We start from the raw sequence: 21,242 nt of genomic DNA on the forward strand, positions 1-21,242 counted from the left end.
GGACCCAGCCCCCCACCCCTCCCCAGAAAGGGCCCAGGCATCGGACCTGCGATTCCCACCCACCCAGGAAGTTCTGTCGCCACCCACCAAAGCCACCCCATCCGGCTTTCCTTTGGGATCGGACTTGAGAAACCCCATCTCTAAGGAACCCAGGTGCCAGAGCCCCCAGCCCCCGCCCCCTTGGGGCACACGGGTACCGGCAGTCACCTCCCCAGGTTCTCCAGGGCCCGCCCTTACCTCTCCCGCCTCGTCCCGCCCTTACCTCTCCCGCCTCGTCCCGCCCCTACCTGGGGCTGGGCAGTGCCGGGCCTTTCTCCGCGGGCCCCGTCCCTCCTCCGGCATCAGAGGGACCCATGGCTGCGGTGGCCCAGCGGGGACGACAGTGGGGAGAATCCCGCGCGTTAGGCCGGGCGGTGAGGCTGCTGCAGCGCCTGGAAGAGCGATGCGGGGACCCCCGGCTCTCCTCGAGTCCCCCCTCCCTTCGGGACCTGCTGCCCCGCACCGCGCAGCTGCTACACCAGGTGGCGCAAGCCCGGCAGGACGCCAGCGGAGGCGTCCCCGAGGGTCCCGGGGGGGCGTGGGACTTTCTGGTGGTCTATCTGGCTAACCTGGAGGCCAAGAGCAGGCAGGTGGCGGCGCTGCTGCCACCCCCGGGCCGAAAGATTGCCAACGACGAACTCTTCCGGGAGGGCTCCAGACTCAGGTGAGCCCTTGCGCCGGGACAAGGTTGAGATCGTCAGTGGGGCTCCCTCAGGCTCCGAGCATCCTCCTCCCTCCGACCCGGGAGTCCTTCTCCGTGAAAGAGCCTGGGAAACTAAGCCTCCCAGGTTTTTTTTTCCTTTTTTGGGCATGGAGACCCTGAGCTCACCATGTCCCCTTCTTTCTTGGCTCAGAAGCGAGCTGTTCGCCCCCTGGATTTAGACACACATTACGGAACGTGGGGACCCCAGGAAGCTTCCTGCGTGGGGAGCACTGGAGAAAGGGCTCTGAAGCCCTGATCACCAACCCTGCCTGGGACACTCTCAGAGCCTGTCTTTAGTTCCTTAGCCCGTCTTTAGTTCCTTGGGTGGCTAGCTCAGGACCTAGGGCTTTTTTTTTGTTTGTTTGTTTGTTTTTTTCCCTTTTTGTCTGCAGGCTGCCTGCTCTGAATTTCCAAGAAAGGGCTGTTGAGTGACAAGGGCAGAGTTTTGAGATTTAAGCCAGAACAGGGGTTGGAACAGTAGCTCTCAACCCCAACAGGCCCCCAAGCCCTTTCTTTAGAGCAAGTATTTTGTGGTCTCTTTACATCTATCCTGAAATGACATACATCGAGTGAATAACCTACTTACTCATAATTCTTAAAAAAAGAAAAAAACACTATAATGCCTAAATTGTAGTATAAGGGAATGATCAAAGGAATGTTCTTTATAATAAAATTATTTATATTTGGAATGAAAATGCCAAGGCACTCTTACAGTTACTCTGGAAGGCAGAATTGACTGGTTCTTGTACACTTGTACCTGGGGAAAATAATCATCCATTGCTGAATGAAAGAGACTTCCCTTGACACACAGGATAGTGAATTTCTGTAAAATTTGGAATCAATTTTTAATGTGCAAAAAATGCTTATGTAGGGTTAGGACTCTGCTTTCACTGCAGAGCCAGGATTTGATCTCCGGTCAGGGACCTAAGATCCCGCAAGCCAAGAAAAGAAAAGCTTATGTAAAATGGAATTGGACTCTAAGCTCAGATCACTGTAACCAGATTTTCCATCTTCACAAATGTGTGATGGGGCATGGGAAAGTTGAGTAGGGGGTGGAGAAAATCTTACTGGAGGGGATGGTCCCCCACAATCTAGCCTCAAGCAAATTTCTAGAAGCTCCTTAGAAGGGTAGTATAACTCCACTGAGCCCACTGTTCTAGATTCAGTAGGTTCTAGAAACTAGGAAGCTTAGGGACTCAGTGAGTGGCTCAGTGGATTTTCTAGAGTCATGAGGTCCTAGCAGCTCTTTGATGGAGATTCTAGACCAGGACTTTCCACAAAAATCTAATGGAAGCAACATATGTAGTTTTTCATTTTCCAATAGACATATTACAAAATGCTTTCTAAAGCAGGTGAAATGAATTTCAGAAACTTTTAAAAATTCATTATATCCAAAATCTTATGAGCTCAACTTATAATCAATAAATATAAGGTGATGCTTAATGCAATAATTCACATTCTTTTTTTTTTTTTTCCTTTTGCACTAGTGAAAGTCACTCAGTAGTGTCCAACTCTTTGCAACCTCATGGACTATATGGTTCATGGAATTCTCCAGGCCAGAATACTGGCGTGGGTAGCGTTTCCCTTCTCCAGAGGATCTCCCCAACCCAGGGATCAAACCCAGATCTCTTGCATTGCAGGCGGATTCTTTACCAGCTAAGCTACCAGGGAAAGGATACCCACTCCACTATTCTGGCCTAGAGAATTCCATGGACTGTATTATCCATGGGTGGAAAAGAGCTGGACATGACTGAGCGACTTTCACTTTCACTTTTGCACCAAGTTTCTGAAACCTAGTGTGTATTTCACATTTAGAACACATTTCAAGTTGGACCAGTCACATGTGAATAGTGACTGCATTACAGACTACGGGAAGGGAGGGTGCTTAGAAACTTTCAAGGGTTTCCCTATAAAAGGTGAAGTCACTCAGTCGTGTCCGACTCTTTGCAACTCCATGGACTGTAACCTACTAGGCTTCTCCGTCCATGGGATTCTCCAGGCAAGAATACTGGAGTGGATTGCCATTTCCTTCTCCAGGGCATCTTCCCGACCCAGGGATCGAACCCAGGTCTCCCGCGTTGGAGGCAGACGCTTTAACCTAAAGGCATCAAGAATCCGACAGACCTGGAGGCTATTAATAAAAAATAAGAAGGACAGTAACTAAGCAGCATGCCCTGAATGCCGACTGTATACCAGGTTGTGTCTGGCATCTTATATGCTCATAAGATGGGTAAGAGTCCTCATCACGTACCACCCCCCACCCCACCATGAGGTAGGGGCTGTACTTATCCTGTATTTATACCCATTTCACAGCTGAGGAAACTGAGGCTTGAAGAGGGAAAAAAGAACTTGCCAAAAATCACAGAGCTAAGTGTTAGAGCTATCCTCTGCTACTCCCCACACCCTGAGTGGTTCCTCAGGGAGGCAGTGAGCAGGAGGAAGCCCAGGGGTCCACCACCCAGGGCTGCTTAAACCAACAGGGAGTCTCCGAGCTCAGACTACCCTAAATGGCCCCAGCCCCAATGCTCCCCACATCTGACTAGGCAAGGCTTTGGATAGAGACTGGGATTCGTTTGCTGGGGGATGCCTCAGATATGAGGCGGTACCTCCCTTTCCTTCACAGATGGGGAAAGAGAGGTCCCCAGAGGGGACGCGTCAGGACTGTAACAGGTGGTCTCAGAACCGACTTTCATCGTGCACTAACATCTTAGAGGCTGGGGGCCTCGTCCCTGCGGGTGTTCCCCACACAGCGTGGAAGGGTCAGTGGGGCTCCCAAGGTCAAGTCCAAGTACTCAGAATCCATCCCCGCAGGCGGCAGCTGGCCAAGCTGGCCCTCATCTTCAGCTACATGCACGCGGAGCTGGCCGCGCTCTTCCCCGGCGGCAGGTACTGCGGCCACACGTACCAGCTCACCGAGGTCTCCGCCCACACTTTCTGGAGGGAGCGCTGCGGAGCCCGGTGAGTGAGCGCCCACCCCAGGACCCGCAGCGGCTAGAGCCCCATCCTGCCCCTGACCAGGCGCCCAGGATCCAGGCACCAGCCCCTCCTCCCCCAGACCCAGGAGTCAGGCCCCAGCCCCTCCTCCCCTAGACCCAGGAGTCAGACCCCAGCCCCTCCTCCCCCAGGCCCAGGAGTCAGACCCCAGCCCCTCCTCTCCCAGACCCAGGATCCAGGCCCCAGCCCTTCATCCCGCAGACCCAGGAGTCCAGCTCCCACTCCTTCCCAGGAGTGCTCCCATGCTAGGCTCCCAGAGGCTTCATCTGCAACCCCCATCCCCACCCCCATCTAGATGTGTGCTGCCCTGGGCTGAGTTTGAGGCGGTCTTAAGCATCTGCCACCCTGTGGAGCCAGGCTCCACGGCCCTGGCCTTGCGCTCCACCATCGACTTCACCTGCAGTGGCCACGTGTCCATCTTCGAGTTTGACATCTTCACCAGGCTCTTCCAGGTCAGAGAAGGCCAGGGTCTGAAGCCCAGACTCCTGGGTCCTGGGGTAGGAGAGGTTGGGAGCCCAGACTCCTGGGTCCTGGGGCAGGAGAGGTTGGGAGCCCAGACTCTTGGGTCCTGGGGCAGGAGAGGTTGGGAGCCCAGACTCCTGGGTCTGTGGGAGGAGGGGCTGGGGGCCTGGATTCCTGAGTCCTGGAGGTGGAAGGGCCTGGAATCTTCTATGTCAAAGATATTCCTGAGGCCCATGGTGGGTGTGAGTGAGGTATCTGTGTCCTTGAACCCTGGGAGGCACTAGGAGCGTGGGCAGCCTCCTCAGCCCCTCCCTGACCTCAGTGCTGCCCCACCCTAGCCGTGGCCAACACTCCTCAAGAACTGGCAGCTCCTGGCGGTCAACCACCCGGGTTACATGGCCTTCCTCACATACGACGAGGTCCGAGCCCGTCTGCAGACTTTCAGAGACAAGCCAGGCAGGTAAAAGGGCCGGGCCTCATGAGGAGGAGGCTGCGGGGCTTGCAGTGTCTGGATCCTGGGCTGGGGTGTCTGGGTGACCCAGACATCCTTCAGAAAGTAAGAACTGAAGGGCCGTGGTACATGGGACCCCAGAGAGTCAAGAACTCAGAGGAAGAATGCTGAGTGCCCCTGCAACCTAGGTTGTCCTGGGACCACCTAAACCCGCCCACAGTCTGGCAGCTAAAGAGACAATACCCCTGGTCCAGCAAGGGGACCTGAAGATCCTGCCCTGGGATACAATCTGTTTCTCATAGGTTAGAACCCACACATCTGTTAAATATTTGGAATATGACCTCCCACCTGCTGGGAAACCAGACACCTGAGTCCTTAAAGTATTTCAAGCTGGGAGTTTTGAGCCATTGGATCCCACTAGAGGGCTAAAAATTGAGGCACTGAGCTACCTGGAACACCAAGAGGTTAAAGGAATAGGATGTCAGATTCCTAAGTCTTTGCAGGACAGAGGTGCAGGACCCCCAAGATGGTATGTTGGCACTTTTCCAGTTATATTTGAGACTGGTGTAAAGGGAAAGAAAAAGGAATGAATCAATAGCCATAATTGAGAAGACCAGGTGTGGATTTCAGGAATAGCTGGATCCAGGTGCTCAAGTGCTGTTGTCGGAAACCAGTTCCTGCCTTTCCCCAGCTTTCCTCTGTGCTAGCCTCATTCTCAGACATAGTCTTTCCTTGTGGTGGCAAATGCTTTCCAGAAGCCACAGCTCTATACCCTACCAGCTTAGCATCCCCTATAGAAATGGGGTGCCTTGCTCCTATTACTTCCAGCCAAAGTCCCAGCGTTGTCTAAACCCAGTGACGGTGGAGGAGGAGCTTAACAGGTAAACACCGCAGACATTCGCTAAAGTGGGGACAGGGACCTAGTAGTGCCTCTTTTGTGTAAAAGGTAGGAAGTTTATGTGGGAGCAAGAATCTAGACACCTGGGTCCCCAACAGGGTGAGGGGCCGGGGGGTTCCAGAGGGTCAGCGGTGACCACTCCCTCCCCAATCCCATCCTACCTCTTCCTCCAGCTACATCTTCCGGCCCAGCTGCACTCGCCTGGGGAAGTGGGCCATCGGATACGTGAGCTCAGACGGCAGCATCTTGCAGACCATCCCTCTCAACAAACCCCTGTTCCAGGTGCTCCTGGAAGGACAGAAGGAAGGCTTGTGAGTCACCATCCTAGGAGGGATGACCACGTCTGAGAGCACAGGGTTCACAGACAGCATGCCTCTGGCAACATAAAATTGCAATACTGCAGTGTTCCACCAGGTGGCAGGCAGAGGTGCAGGCCTTGTCAGTTCCCACACAGCTGCCATGTTAAGCTAGCAGCAGGTCTAGGAGGAGTGTGTGGTAGCTAGGCACAACCCCAGGGGTCCCCTTCCTTGGACTTGTCCTCCAGGCTTTTGCTTCTAGATATCCTTGTCCTGTTCTACAATCTAGACTGTGAGGGCAGAAGGAGAACTGAGCAAAAAGGGGGTTTTCAGTCTGTAATCTTGACCGCCCCAGGGCCCCTCTTTCCAGAGTCTGACTTGTGTGGGACAGGAGGGGGTGAAAAAGGTAGACAGGGTTCCTGAGTCTCACCTTGGAGGTTTAACCAGAGCCTCCTTAGCTAGCGATCCTATCTATATGATATGCTGAGATAGCTAATGGATGGATCAATGATAGATGGATATATAGACGATAGATAGGAAGAAAGAATAGATGAACAGATAGATTAGATAGGTAGGTAGGTAGATGGATGGATGATGTTGGATAGATAGATAGAATGGATGGATGGATAGATATAGGGAGAGAGATAAAATGCAGGATAGGTAGATTAGACAGGTGGCTAGATAAGTAGATGGATGGATGGATAGGCAGGTAGATATGCAGTTGTGTGTGTGCTAAGTCAATTCAGTCGTGTCCAACTCTTTGCGACCCCATGGACTGTAGCCCACCAGGCTCCTCTGTCCATGGAATTCTCCAGGCAAGAATACTGGAGTGGGTGGCCATGCCCTCCTCCCCGGATCTTCCTGACCCAGGGATGGAACCCGCGTCTCCGGTATCTTCTGCATGGCAGGCGGATTCTTTACCACCGAGCCACCAGGGAAGCCCGTATTTCTATTTAAAGACACCTAGTTTAATATCTTTCGTTGATACATTTGCTTTGAACTTGTGGCCAGCAGCACGTAACTCCCGCCTGAACAAAGCTCATCCCCACACGTATTTTCTCCATGAGGCACATCTTAGCCTTCCTGTGCTTGGGACAGGAGACAGCACCTCAGCACTCTGCCCCGGGGCGCAGTCACCAGGACAGAGCACTGAAATGGGGCACTACACAGACAGCGGAAAGAACACGTTTATAATACGAGAGCTCAAAGGAAAAGGCCAAACGCTGCCCGGTTCGGTCTCAGCTAGGAGCAGGCCTGGCTGTGAATGATACTGAAAGTGCCGCAGGGAATATGGATTTTGAGCTTCCAAGGACAGTTTGGGCTTCCCTGATGCCTCCCGCAGTAAAGCGTCTGCCTGCAATGCGGGAGACCCAGGTTCGATCCCTGGGTCGGGAAAGGCCCCTGGAGAAGGAAATGGCAATCCACTCCAGCACTCCTGCCTGGAAAATCCCATGGACGGAGGAGCCCGATAAGCTACAGTCCATGGGGTCGCAAAGAGTCGGACACGACTGAGCGACTTCACTTCACTTCAAGTACAGTTTAGCAAGTAGGCAAGTCTGCACACACAAAATCCACAAGTAATGAAAATCTACTGGGGGTGTGTGTGTGTGTGTGTTTACGTAAGCGTGTGTGCTCATGCCTGACTCTTTATGACCCCATGGACTGCAGCACGCCAGGCTTCCCTGGCATGCTATATGCCTTATGTTATGTACCATATATATATACTATATACTCTAAGGTACTGAGTTCCAGGTCAGATTTCGGTGGAGGATTCCAGAGTTAAAATAAATGTGAGCACCTTCTATCTGGTTTAGCCCCTCTGATCTATGTACATGAGTGCGTGCGTGCACACACAATTCTAGAAATGGACAAGTCAAGAGAGAGGCAGGGAGGGGACATCAAGCTATTTCTACCTCACAGTGAGACAGTTTTCTAGGTTTTTAAACATTGACCCTAGCAGTTCCCCTCTCACTGGGTGTTTATGTGTGGGGACTGAGTCCTGTGTGTTCTCTAAGCACTGTCTTACTTGATCCTCATTACCCATCTTTAGCCTAGGTATGATTATGTCCATTTTACAGAAGAGAAAACTGAGGCCAGTGAGGTAGAGTTGCCCAATACTGTTCACTTATGACTCAGATGGGAGACTCAGGGTGTACAGAGCCTGGGGTGTCCTAGAGCCTATCAATCAGACCTGGCCCACAGCGCGACTGCATGGCCTCAGGCATCGCCTTTCTCATTCAGAGACCCGGTCACCCTCTGTGAAGTGAGAATAGTGTAGGTCCTTCCAGCCCTGCGGGCCTAAGACTGTAGGATCTGGTCACTCCTGCAATCTGTGACAAAGATGCTATTAGGGAGACTTTCCCGGTGGTCCAGTGGATAAAACTGTGCACTCCAAATGCAGGGGATCCAGGTTTGATCCCTGATTGGAACTAGATCCTGCATGCTGCAACTAAGACGTGTCCCAGACAAATAACTTTTAAAAAGAAAGCTGGGGGTGAGCTGTGAAGGAAGCTGGTTTTGCAGTTTTAGGGGGGAAAAAAAGATGCTTTTACACTGGGGCCTGAAGACTCTAGAATGAGTGAAGTTCTGGGAGGGCTGGACCTGAGGTTTGATGCTTCCTGGTTCTCATTCATCTGGAGTTTCCAGAGCTGGAGTCCTTCTATGGGAGTCTGAGGGGACACAGTTTGCCCAAGTTCCTATTTGAAGAGAAGGGAGGGAAATATCCCCAGGTCGGCCATGTATTTGGGACAGCCGCTCCAGGGTAGGGTGGGGGCGCTGGATGCCCCCCTCCCTGTACCCACCTCCTCCCTCCTCCCTTCTCCCAGCTACCTCTACCCAGATGGGAAGACCCACAACCCGGACCTGACCAAACTCTGCCACATGGAACCGCATCAGCACATCCACGTGTCGGAGGTGAGACCCAGGCCCCCACCCCGGCTCACCTGCCCCCCACCCACACTGCACTGCGGCTCAGGGATCCTCTCCCATGAGTCAGGCCCCAGACTCCCAGAAGCCTTCAGGTTTTGTGCTGGCTTGGTGGCCATGTGACCTGGGTAAATTGCTTGACCTCTCTGTTCCTTCTCTGGAAAACACTGCCCCTCCTGCCTCTTACCCCGGGGCTTTCCTGGTAATGAAGCCAGGAAATGATACTGCTGAGATCATCAGGGCAGCTAATGCACTTTGTACATTCACCAGTGGCAGCTTTTAGTCTTCCAACCATCCCAAGGGGTGAGAGAAATGACAAACAAAATTTTGAGTATAAGTGTATCCCATGCAGGGACTTCCCTGCAAGTCCAGTGGTTAAGACTCTGCACTTCCAGTGCAGGGGGACAGGCTGGATCCTTGGTCAGGGAACTAAGATCCCACATGCCATGCAGTGCAGTCAAAAAATTTAAAAAAAATTTTTTTTAATTTAAGGTGTATCCATGCAATATCTGGGACACACTTAGACCTCAAAATGTGTTCACTGTTCATCTGAAAATCAAAGTTAACAGGGCATCCTGTATGTTTATTGGCTGAATCTGGCAACCCTTAGTGTAGACCAGCCCCAGAGAACAAGTCCGATAACAAAAGTACATGTAGGAGGCAGCTGGACACACAGCCTTGAACCTGGGAGAGGGTTCAAGGCTGGTGCTGAGGTTCAGGACTCAGTCCCAGTGGCCTGACTTGCCTGCTCGCGGCTGACAGCACCCCTGCTTCTGGTGGTCCCCTTCTCACCTGGCAGGAGCAGCTGCAGCTGTACTGGGCCATGGACTCCACGTTTGAGCTCTGCAAGATCTGTGCCGAGAGCAACAAGGACGTGAAGATAGAGCCCTGCGGGCACCTGCTCTGTAGCCGCTGCCTGGCTGCCTGGCTGGTGGGTCTGACCCCGCCCTTCCTTCCCCGCCACCCCATCCCGTACCCCTTTCCTCCAGTAGAGCATCTCCCCTGAAGGCAGGAGGAGAAGGGGATGACAGAGGATGAGATGGTTGGATGGCATCACCAATTTGATGGACATGAGTTTGAGCAAGCTCCGGGAGTTGGTGATGACGGACAGGGAAGCCTGGCATGCTGCAGTCCGTGGGGTCGCAAAGAGTCGGACACGACTGAGCGACTGAACTGAGAGCATCTCCCACATGCCTCGTCGACCACATGGGGAAACTGAGGCCCAGGGAGAGCAGAGGCTTGCTCCACCTATGCCTCTGCCTCTCTCGCTCTACACCGGCCACCTCTGTTTCTCCATCTCCAGTTACATTATTCATGGAAAATGCTGCATTCGCCCCAGTGGGAGACAGTGGTGTCTACGGGACTGGCCACATTTCACATGCCCGAGCATCAGCAGTCCCTCGCTGGGTGATCTGGACCAGAGGCTTTACCTCTTTGAGCCTTATCTGCCTTCTCAGGGGAATGCAGCTGAGGCTAGTGACCTCAGGGGAGGATTCAGGCCTCTGGGTAGAGGGAGCCCCTGTGGGTAAAGGGTGCCTAATACACAGCTTTTCCTTTGTGATGGAAGTGATTGGTCTTAAGCTTTCGATTGGGGGGATTATCGTAGCAAAGACATCCCTCTTCCAGACTCAGCAACTAGCAAAACAACTAGATAAGGGACTATCAAGCCTGAGCCTTGAAGTTTCCCCTAAGAAAGCCCTAGGTAACTGAGCATGGAGTGTCCCGCTTCTCTCTTCCAGTCCCTGCTTTAAATTTGCCAGTCAACAGTGAATGCCCGAAATCCTAGGCACCCCACTCCACCCCCAATAAAGGCAGAGCCTCAGGTCTGCCTCCTCTGCCCTCCACCCTCCAGGACCTGTGAGTAGGAAGTCTTGTTCTTCAAAGTCCCTGATGGTTGATGCTGAGATGCGCCCGGCAGTCTTAAGAACCAAAGGGCCGGTCCAGCCGCAACGCTGGCCCCAGTGGCAGGGGGTGTCTATGGGGGCCCCCCCGCAATGAATACGTTAGTCCAGGCAAGTGTCTCAGGCATTCCTTTTGTGGCCCAGTCGCTCAGTTGTGTCTGACTCTTTGTGACTCTATGGACTGCAGCATACCAGGCCTCCCTGACTTTCACCATCTCCTGGAGTTTTCTCAAACTCATACCCATTTGATAGAGTCGGTGACGCTATTTAACCATCTCATCCTCTGTCACCCTCTTCTCCTGTGCCCTCAATCTTTCCCAGCATCAGGGTCTTTTCCAGTCAGTCAGCTCTTAGCATCAGGTAGCCAAAGTATTGGAGCTTCAGCATCAGTCCTTCCAATGAATATTCAGGGTTGATTTCCTTTAGGCTTGACTGGTCTGATTTCCTTGCAGTCCAAGAGACTCTTAGGAGTCTTCCCCAGGCATTCCTACCCCATAGCATCTCTACCACGAGGCTGAGACCCACATAGCACCCTGTCTTCCCTGGGCTCCTCCTGACCTCAGGCAGCCCCTCCTTCCCATCCTACATCTCTCTCTCCATCTTTCTCTCTTCCTCCTCTCTCTCTCTCTGTTTCCCTCCCTCTGTCCTCCCCACATCACTCGGTGGGGGATAAAGGCCCCTGTCGTCCCAGGGGACGTGGTGGGAACAGGGAGACCCTGATCCTTTCCCTCTCCACCTCCCCCAGTGCTCAGACAGCCAGACCTGCCCCTTCTGCCGCTGCGAGATCAAGGGCCAAGAGGCTGTGAGTATCCATCAGTTCCAAGTCAGCACCGTGGTGGAGGATCCAGAGCACAGCAGTGACGAGGAGGAGCTGGGGCAGGTGAGCAGGGCCAGGCAGGAGCTGGAGCAGGAATCCCTAGGGTCTGAGGGAGGAGGGGCTAGGGGTCTGGATCCTGGGTCTGAGGGAGGAGGGATGGGGGTCCGGACCCCTGGGTCTGAGAGAGGAGGGAGCTGGTGACAGGCTTCTGGGCTCCCAAGGACACAAACTTTCGCCTCCCCTAAGCTCTGGGGCTATGACTTTCTCTAGTATAACCCTCCCGAGTGTAGGACTTTGTCTCATTTTCCATTCTGCCTCCAAAGCCTACACAGCACCTGAATGCTGGGCCTCCTGGCAGGGGCACATGTAGGTGAGCAGAAAATGACGGCTCACACGCCCTCCCCACCCTCTGTCTCCCTTAGATGGCCGCTTCAGGTCCTCCCCTGCCCCCTCGGCTGGATCTGCGCCCCAAGAGCCCCAGCAGCAAAGGCCAGCTGGAGGTGGTGAGTGGGGCACTGGTCTGGGGTGGGCAGGTGGCTCCCGTTCAGCCCTGGGGTCCCCAGTCTGGCTGGATGCCTGGGGTGCAGGCCCGGCACCCATTCTTTGCACCCATTTACAGATGCCATCTGACATCCATACCTCTAGGGCCTCTTTTCTCCTTCTCTCCCTCACTCACCCCACCTCACTGGCTTTCTGGCTCCTCTTGCAGCATCCCAGGCATGCCCTACCCCAGGGCCTTTGCGCCAGCTATTCCCTCTGCTTAGATCTCCCTTCCCAAGGCTCACTTTCCCATCCCCTCCTTAGGGAGGCCTTCCCTGACCACCTATTGAAAATAGCGCCCCCATGGGGCTTCCCTGGACTGCCCTGGTGGCTCAGACAGTGAAGAATCTGCCTGCAATGAAGGAGACCTGGGTTTGATCCCTGGGTTGGGAAGATCCCCCGGAGAAGGGAATGGCTACCCACGCCAGTATTCTTGTCTGGAAAATCCCACAGACAGAGGAGCCTGGTGGGCTACAGTCTATGGGGTCGCAAAGAGCTGGACACAACGGAGGACTAACACTTTCACTTTCTGGGGCTTCCCTGGTGGTCCAGTGGTAAAGACTCCTAGCTTCCACTTCAGGGTGCACGGGTTCAATCTCTGGTCAGGGATGTTCCACATGCTACGAGGTGTGGCCAAGAAAGAAAAGAGTGCCCCTCACCCCCACCCTCCCGTCCCTCCAAGCCCCTGCCTGTCTGAATTCTCCGTGTCCTCTCACCAGGCTGGCAGAGCATATAATCCATTCTTTTCCATCACCATCAGCAGGTTGCCATCTTCCCGAAGGTTAGGACTCTGCCTCATTCTCTGTTATGTGAACTGTGCCTGACACGCAGTAGGTGCTCAAGAAACAGACCCTGAATGAGCCAGTGGAATGAGCCTTCCCCATAGCCCTAGGAAGTCGAAAATGTTCCTCTCCTCGTTTTCCAGAAGAAAAAACAAAACAAAAAAAACTCAGAGAGGAGACTGACTGCACCTGCCCAAACACACAGCCTAAAAGAAGAGAAAACCCTTAAACAAACAACAAAAAAAATCTGTTTATTTTCTTAGCAAGCCCCCACCTTGCTTGTTTCCCCCTGCACTCTTCACCCAAGCATTTTCCAAATCCTAGCTTCCTGGAGTGGGGGCGGCGGGTAAGGGGAGGTCTCTGTTAGATTTCAGGCTGAATACACACCAGATCCAATCGATACTGGGCAGTCTTCAAACAAACAGCTCAGGAAGTCCGGGAACATTATTCGGCCACAGAGAACAGAAGAACCAGCCGGGGAGAGGGGGGCCGGGGAGGGGGGGAGGTGGACGGTGACACCAGCCAGGGAAGCTAAAAACAGATCTCGACCTGCAGCCAAAACCAAATGGGAACAGTGAGAGGCACTCAGCCGGCTCCCAGCGGGCGATGAAAGGGACACAGGGCAATGGGCCCCTCTGGCCAGATGGTCTCACCGTCACCGAGGCTGTGCCCTCCGCCCGGCAGACTCTTTCCTCCTCTGCCCAGACCCTTCCCAGTTCAAATTCCAGTCAACTTTTCTCCCTTCATTGCTTGAAACATGCTGCAGGAGGGAGCCCCCGTCTGCCATTTCCCAGCAAGTTGACTGTCATAATGAAAATAGCTCATATATGTGTGTATAACTCTCGCTATAGGCCTAGGGCTACTTTTTTTTTTTTTTTCCGGCCATGCCACGTAGCATGCGGGATCTTTGTTCCCTGACCAGGGATCAAACCCGTGCCCCCTGCAGGGGAAGTGAGAAGTCTTAACCACTGGACTGCCAGGGAGGTTCCTGGCACTGTTTGGCTTGGTTCTGCTTTTGCTGCCCCAGGTCTTCATTGCTTTGCGTGGGCCTTCTCTAGTTGCAACCAGTGGGGGCTCCTTGTACTCAAGGTGCCTGGGCTCCTCAGGCATCTCTAGCTGTGGCACCCGGGCTTAGTTGCTCAGTGGCTTGTGGAATCTTCCCAGGCCAGGGATCGAACCCTTGTCCCCTGCATTGGCAGGCCTATTCCTATCCACTGTGCCACCAGAGAAGTCCCTCCCTGGTGCTGCTTTTTAATGGAGTCACTTAGTTGCCATGACAACCTGATAAGGTAGTTGCTACTATGACTCCTGTTACATAGAGGGGTACACTGAGGCTCTAAGATCTGAAGGCCACCCAGCTCAAGGATGTGAGAGTCAGGACTGGAACCCAGGCCCCCTGGCTTCAGACTCCAGAGTCCATCCTTGTTTTTCTTGTCTGTGAAATGGGTATGATGCCAGTCCCTGCCATGTGGGTATGATGAATCCCCTGACTGGGCATGCTCCCTCACAATGCTGTTCTCCAGCAGAGAAATCCCCCTTTGGGGGTTGAAACAGTCATTCAAAGGGACCCAAGCACCTTGCTGCGGCCACTGGGGACCTCTCCCATCCTCAGTGCCTACACGTGGAGTATATGGGGAAAAGCATGGCATGGACCCCAGGGGTTGTAAGGAAGTCAGCAAGATTGGGCATTTGTAACCTGAATCAGATCCCCTCCCTCACCTCTCAGAAGCCCCCAAGGCCTCAGGATTCCAAGAATTAAAGCCACTGTCCTCTCCATCAGTCCATAAGGCCTGAAGATCAGACCCCTCCCCAGCACTCTGACCTCCCAGCACCCCCTCAACTCCTTTCCAGCATCAATGGACTCCGTACTGTTCTAACAAAACCAGCAAGCCCACCCCCACTGCAACACTTCTGCTCACATCCTCCTTGCACTCAGACTTCTGCTCAGTCTCCCCCTCCTCCAAGAAGCTCTCCCCAGCCACCCTCAGGTCTGACCACCACCCCCCTCACCCTATCCACTGTCAGGTCTTTGAAGGACGCGCAACTTTCTGGGATATTTCCTTGTTTGTGCACTGATGACTCATGTTAAACCTCTTCCTTAATAGACTATTGGCTCCATGAGGACAGAGAGTTTTGTCTGTCTAGTTCCTACTGTCTCTTCAGAGCCCACAACAGTGGCTGACACACTGTAGCTACTCAGGAAATTTGTGGGATGGATGGATGAATAAACAAATGAATAGGTAGATTGCTGGGTAGATGGATGGATGGATTAACAGATGGATGGATGGACAGTCGGACAGATGGATGGATGAGGGGACAGAAGGGGGAATGGCTGGATGGATAGATACCTGGATGGATGAGTAGATACCTGGATGGATGGCTGGCTGGATGGATGGACAGATGGATGGAAGGGTGGATGGATAGATGGATTCATGGATGGAAGGGTGGATGGATAGATGGATGGATGGATGGATGGATGGACTGATGGGTGGAAGGGTGGATGGATAGATGGATGGAAGGGTGGATGGAGAGATGGATGGAGAGATGGATGGATGGACTGATGGATGGAAGGGTGGATGGATAGATGGATGGAAGGGTGGATGGATAGATGGATGGATGGATGGATGGACTGATGGCTAGGTGAGCAGATGGGTGGATGGATGGATGGCTAGATGGGTGAATGGATGGATGGATGGGTGGAAGTATGGATGGATAGGTGAATGGATGGGTGGATGTATGGATAGACAAACAAAAATTTTTTCTACTCAAGCCAGAGGTGTTAGGGGAACAAAACAGCATGGACTAGGGACAAGACCCTACCAGGCTGCCCCCCACTCCACACCCCTGCTCCCTCCATCACCATGTTACCCCTGTCCAGGCCTGGGAGATGAAGTACTGCTGCAGCTTAACTGTGAAATTTCTTAATCTCCTCCCCTGCAGGCACCTCCAACCCTTCCCAGACTTCGAGCTCCTTTTCCCTTGCCAAGATTCTGGACTGAGGCTTCAGCCCCGTGGGAAGTCACCTCCAGCCCCCAGGCCAGGGAGGGAGCCCGAGGGTGAGTGCAGAGGGCAGCTGGGGCCTGGGACTCCGGGGTCTGAGGGAAGAGGGGGTGGGGGCCAAATGGGAACACCGGTGCTAGGAAATCACCATTGCCTTTAAACTCTTGCCATTGCAGAAACTCCTAAAACGGAGGTCTCCCCTTCCATCTGCCCCTGAGGGATCCGTGAAGGCCTGGATGCCAGGTGAGGCCCCCTTCCCATCCAGGTTCATGCCCTCAGCCTGGCCCTGCTCACCCCACCCCATCTTGCTGTGATACTATCTAAACTGCCTCTCTTTCCGCCCCACAGGGCACCAAGATGTGCTGCGTGAAGGGAGCCCCAGGGGCTGGAAGGGGTTTACGATGCAAAATAAACTGCCGAGCCCAGTCTGTCCTCTGGTGTGTGGAGGAGTGTGGCAGCCACTAGGGGGCAGCTTGGCGTAGGCGGCGGTGCCCGAGGCCTGATCCCCACCTGCTTAACACAAGCATCTGGGGTTCCCAGAGTCAAGAGTGGAGGACCCAGCTCCTCTGGATCCAGGAGTCTAGACACCCAGACCCCTCCCCTCTCAGACCCAGCAATCCCGCCCTCAGGACTTAGAACTTGGGAAGTCTCAGAGAATCAAGCATCAGACTGCCTTTCTTCATCATGGCAAAAAAAAAAAAAAAAATCCTGGACCCAGACCCAGATGCTGCTGCTACTAATTGCTAAGTCGTGTCCGACTCTTTGCAACCCCGTGGAGTGAGCCTGCCAGGCCCCTCTGTCCATGGGATTTCCCCCAGGCAAGGATACTGGAGTGGGTTGCCATTTCCTTCTCCAGGGAATCATCCCTGACCCGGGGATCAAACCCGAGCCTCCTGCTTGGCAGGCAGTTTCTTTACCACTGAGCTACCTGTGAGGTGAAAGTGAAAGTCACTCAGCCGTGTCCAACTCTGTGACCCCATGGACTATACAGTCCATGGAATTCTCCAGGTCAGAATACTGGAGTGGGTAGCCTTTTCCTTCTCCAGGGATCTTCCCAACCCAGGGATCAAACCCAGGTCTCTCAGGAGCGACTTTCACTTCACTTTCTTTACCAGCTGAGCCACAAGGGAAACCCAAGAGTACTGGAGTGGGTAGCCTATCCCTTCTCCAGCGGATCTTCCTGACCCAGGAATTGAACCGGGGTCTCCTGCACTGCAGGTGGGTTCTTCACCAGCTGAGCTATCAGGGAAGCCCTCAAACCCAGATACCCAAGTTCTAATTCCCTTAGACAAAAAGCCCCCACGTTTCCTCGAGAGTGACACACCCAGTCTTCCCACGGTCCATTCTCGTCTCTCTCTCCTCCTTTCCTCGTGGGATCCTTCTTCCAAAGTGGCAATGGATGTGTCTCCCCACTGCATCACTAATCCCGAAGGAACCCAAGCCTCCCTCTGCCTAAGTTTAAACCAGTTGCCATCCCGGCAGCCCCCACCTTGTGCTCAGTCCCAGGCCAGGCAAGGAGGGCAACGTAGAGGGCTGCAGGAACCCAGAGCAAACAGCTGATTCAGTTGAGAAGGTCAGGGAGGGCTTCTAGAAGGAGGGAACATCTAAGCTGCATCTGAAAAGATGAGTTAAAAGGTAATTCAGTGTAAACAGAACATGGAAGCATGCGTCACAGATTTAGTTACAAGGAACAGAAGCCTCCTCTGGGGCAGGAAGGGAATTGATTGAGAGGACTCGGGATCACTCACAGATTCCCAGAAGTGATTAGAGAATCAGGATCGGAAAGTGATCAAGGGAACACAACGGGCAGCTGGCCTCCAACCATAACCCAGCCACAATCACACCACAGAACGTGTCTGAAGGGGATACGCTGGGGCCTCAGTGACCACCGGATGCTGGTCATCTCTCTGCCTCTGCCACCCCAGAATAGGCTAGCTGTTGCGTGGAACAAATCACACCGGAACTTTTATTTTAATATAATTTTATTTAGTTATTTAGGGCCACGCTGGGTCTTCATTGCTCTGTGCAGGCTTTCTCTAGGTGTGGCGAGCGGGGCTACTCTTCCTTGCGGGGCCCAGGCTTCTCACTACAGTGGCTTCTCTTGTTGCGGGGCACCGGCTCTAGGCACACAGTCTTCAGTACTTGCACCGCGTGGGCTCAGGAGTTGCGGCTTGTGGGATCTAGAGCACAGGCTCAACAGCTGTGGCCCAAGGGCTTCGTTGCCCCGAGGCATGTGGAATGTTCCAGAACCAGGGATCAAACCTATGCTCCTTGCACTGGCAGGCGGATTCTTATCCACTGTGCCACCAGGCAAGTCCAACACAGAAACTCATTTGTGTGCAACAGTAAGGGTTCTGGGTGGTTCTGGCTCAGGGTGCAATCGAGTGGTGCTTGGAGCAGGGCAGCTGGGGACTGGACAGACATCCCTCTGCTGTTCTAGACCTCTCCACGTGCTCTCCACGCTTGCTAGTTTGGGCTTCCCCACAGCATGGCTTTCTCAAGGTAGTCAGAGTGCTTATATGGTGGCTGAAGTCTTCACAGAAGATATTCCAGTGATGCAGACAGAAGTTACATGGTTTTTCTACCTAATCTTGGAACTCATGAATGAAGTATTCTTTTTTTTTTTTTTTTTTTTCGGTCAAGCTGCATCTGTGTTGTGGTACGCGGGCTTTCTTTAGTTTCGGCGCAAAGGCTTAGCTTCCCCTCGGCATGTGAGATCTTAGTCCCATGACCAAGGATGAAACCTATGTCCCCTGCATTGGAAGGCAGATTCTTAGCCACCAGATCACCAGGGAAGTCCCCAGTTCTGCCACATTCTAATGGTTAGATGCAAAGACTTAAAAGGAGGGGATGTGTCTAACAGATAGACCCTCACCTCTCAATGGAAAGACGGTCAAGTTCAGCTTGTAGGAGAGCATGTGGGATGACAGCTCTTGTCACAGCTATCTTTGAAAAGTAGCACCTGTCCATCTGCCGTTGAGGGCATGGATTAGCCAGTCTTGGTTTGTTTGGTATTAGCACCTGATTCCAAGGTAAAGTGGGATTCACCAGGCTTAGCTCATCTGAGCTACAGCGGAGGCAGGAAAGAAATATCTGTTTGGTTTCAACAGAGGGTAACAGGCTTTTGGCTGCAAGGATTTTTTTTAATGTGGGGATGAGGTTGTGTGCATGCTAAGTCGCTTTGGTTGTGTCTGACTCTTTGCAACCCTATGTTCTGTAGCCCGCCAGGCTCCTCTGTCCATGGGGATTCTCCAGACAAGAATACTGGAGTGAGTTGCCATGCCCTCCTCCAGGGGACCTTCCCAACCCAGGGATCAAACGCACACCTCTTCTGCATTGGCAGGCAGGAGGTTCTTTACCACTAGCACCACTGGGAAGCCCCAAAGCGGGGTGCAGCTGCTAGCTAACCCACCCCCACAAAGGCCATCGTAATCCATCCTTTTGAATGTTCAGCATCCGTAGGTATCCTCTGCTTAGACTTACATTCTCTTCCCCAAAGAGTTCTTTTTTTTAATATTTATTTTTATTTATTATTTTGGCTGTGCCAGGTCTTAGTTGCAGTATGTGAACTCTAAGTTGTGGCATATGGGATCGAGTTCCCTGACCGGGGATCGAACCTCAGCCCCCTGCATTGGGAGTTCAGAGTCTTAGCCACTAGGCAACCAGAGAGGTCTCCAACCCCAAAACCTCTTATCAAAGCTCTCCTTGCACAACTAAGTCTTGTACAGATAAAAATACATCATGCTGGCCCCCAAGACAACACAAACTCTCAGTAGTTACATTTTCCAGATGCAAGTCTAGAATCATGGGGGAGTACACATTCCCCCTCCAAATACGTCATGACTCGCTGTATTCCACAATCTGTGAACTAGTTTAGAGTAACCGGCCTACACTGTGGGTTTCCCCGGTGGCTCAGCGGTAAGGAATCTGGCTGGGTTCGATCCCTGGGTCAGAAAGATCCCCGGAGGAGGAAATGGCAACCCACTCCAGGATTCTTGCCTGGGGAATCTCATGGACAGAGGAGCCTGGCGGACTACAGAGTTGGAAGTGACTGAGCACACGTATATCCCACACTGTACATAAGATAATAGGATAAAGGTATAGAAATATGGAGCTTGTTACTTAAAATGTCTAAGTAGCTACACATGAGACAGCAATGGAATTAGAAAATTCATTGATTCCAGGCATAGTCAGCTCCTTACACCAAGCACCGTTCTAGACCCTGGGGATACAGTGGTGAACTAAAGTTCCCATTCTCTTGGAGCTTCTGTTTTGTGCAAAACAATAAAAAATAAATATGTGGCAGCGATAAGTGCTGCGGAGGAAAAATGTAGCGAGATAAAGGGCTGGGTTAGTTGCTGCATCAGAAAGGATGGTTAAGGGAAGCTCTGTGATAAGATGATGCCGTAGAGATTTGAAGCCAGACAGGGAGGGAGAGATGGCAAGAAAGAATGTCCTACAAGAGGGAAGAGCAAGAGCAAAGGCCCTGAGGCTGAAACAAGCCTGGCGATGGAGGAACCGCATGGAGTCAAAGAGATCTATGTGGCAGGAAAAGAGCTAGCGAGGTGGGGCAGAGAAGAGGAAGATGAGGCCAGGGAGGCGATGAGGACCAGATACAGGACATTGCGCACCACGGAAAGGACTCCAACTTTATTCAGACGGAGAAGATCTGAGCAGAAGGGTGACGGGCTGACTCACATTTTAATGGGATCCTTCCGGCTGTTTTATGGGAGTAAATTGTAGGGGACAAAGACAGATACTTCAGTACTGGTTGGTGCAAGCCCTCAAGGAAATGGCCCTGGCATTTATGACTTTCCTCCTTCGCACACACTCCACACACCCCCACGTTTATGAACCGGAACCAGAACCCCCCGGCTGGTTGGATTAAGGAAGGTGGAAGGGGGCTGTTGAGGAAAGGGTATACCTAGCAGCCCGAGCAGAAGGTGTATGAGCCAGGGGCAGGGGAGCTGGGGAGTGGGTGCCTGGGGTCCCTGTGTGGAAGCTTGTGCCAGGGAGCTCTTTTGTCCACTCTCGAGTTTGCAGTGGGCCGTGTTGGGCCATGATCCAGTCTGGGTGGGGTTTGCATGTGAGCCTGTGTACTCCTGCATTTGAGCCTTGCATACCTTCCCTGAGTTCTTGCTCCATGTCTTGCCTGGGCTGGACAGTACTGGGGACGCAGTAGTGATCACAACAGCCCTGGCCCTTCCCTTCCTGGCTCTCTGTCCAGTGGAGGAGACAAACTCATCCCCAGACAGAGCTGACCCAGAATGGGCAGGGCTAGGTGGGGGAGCCCAGAGGTGGGCACTTGACTCAGCCGAGGAGAGCACGGAGGGCTTTCTGGAGAAGGGGAGCTAACGCTAAAAGGTCACCTCTCCCATCTATAACCATCGCTCTCCTGTATGGACAAAGTAGCCTTGACAAGTCTAACCAATAA

The 21,242-nt window shown here is 53.0% G+C and overlaps 1 protein-coding gene across 2 annotated transcripts; it reads left to right on the forward strand.

Annotated features, from left to right (window-relative positions):
* The first annotated feature begins 340 nt into the window (after positions 1–340).
* CBLC (Cbl proto-oncogene C) lies at positions 341–16,233 on the forward strand. 2 transcript variants are annotated; one of them, XM_004015311.5, is made up of 12 exons: positions 341–703; positions 3,554–3,700; positions 4,032–4,188; positions 4,537–4,658; positions 5,721–5,858; positions 8,669–8,756; positions 9,568–9,699; positions 11,415–11,549; positions 11,909–11,989; positions 15,749–15,864; positions 15,985–16,051; positions 16,157–16,233. In XM_004015311.5, the coding sequence occupies exons 1-11, from the start codon at positions 354–356 to the stop codon at positions 15,992–15,994; spliced, it is 1,476 nt and encodes a 491-aa protein (XP_004015360.2). In that variant the 5' UTR covers positions 341–353; the 3' UTR covers positions 15,995–16,051; positions 16,157–16,233. The 2 variants fall into 2 exon arrangements, with proteins under 2 accessions (XP_004015360.2, XP_060254096.1); XM_060398113.1 differs by lacking the exons at positions 4,032–4,188; positions 4,537–4,658.
* The last annotated feature ends 5,009 nt before the right edge of the window (positions 16,234–21,242 follow it).

Source organism: Ovis aries, chromosome 14, assembly GCF_016772045.2.
Source record: "Ovis aries strain OAR_USU_Benz2616 breed Rambouillet chromosome 14, ARS-UI_Ramb_v3.0, whole genome shotgun sequence".
NCBI lineage: Eukaryota > Metazoa > Chordata > Mammalia > Artiodactyla > Bovidae > Ovis > Ovis aries.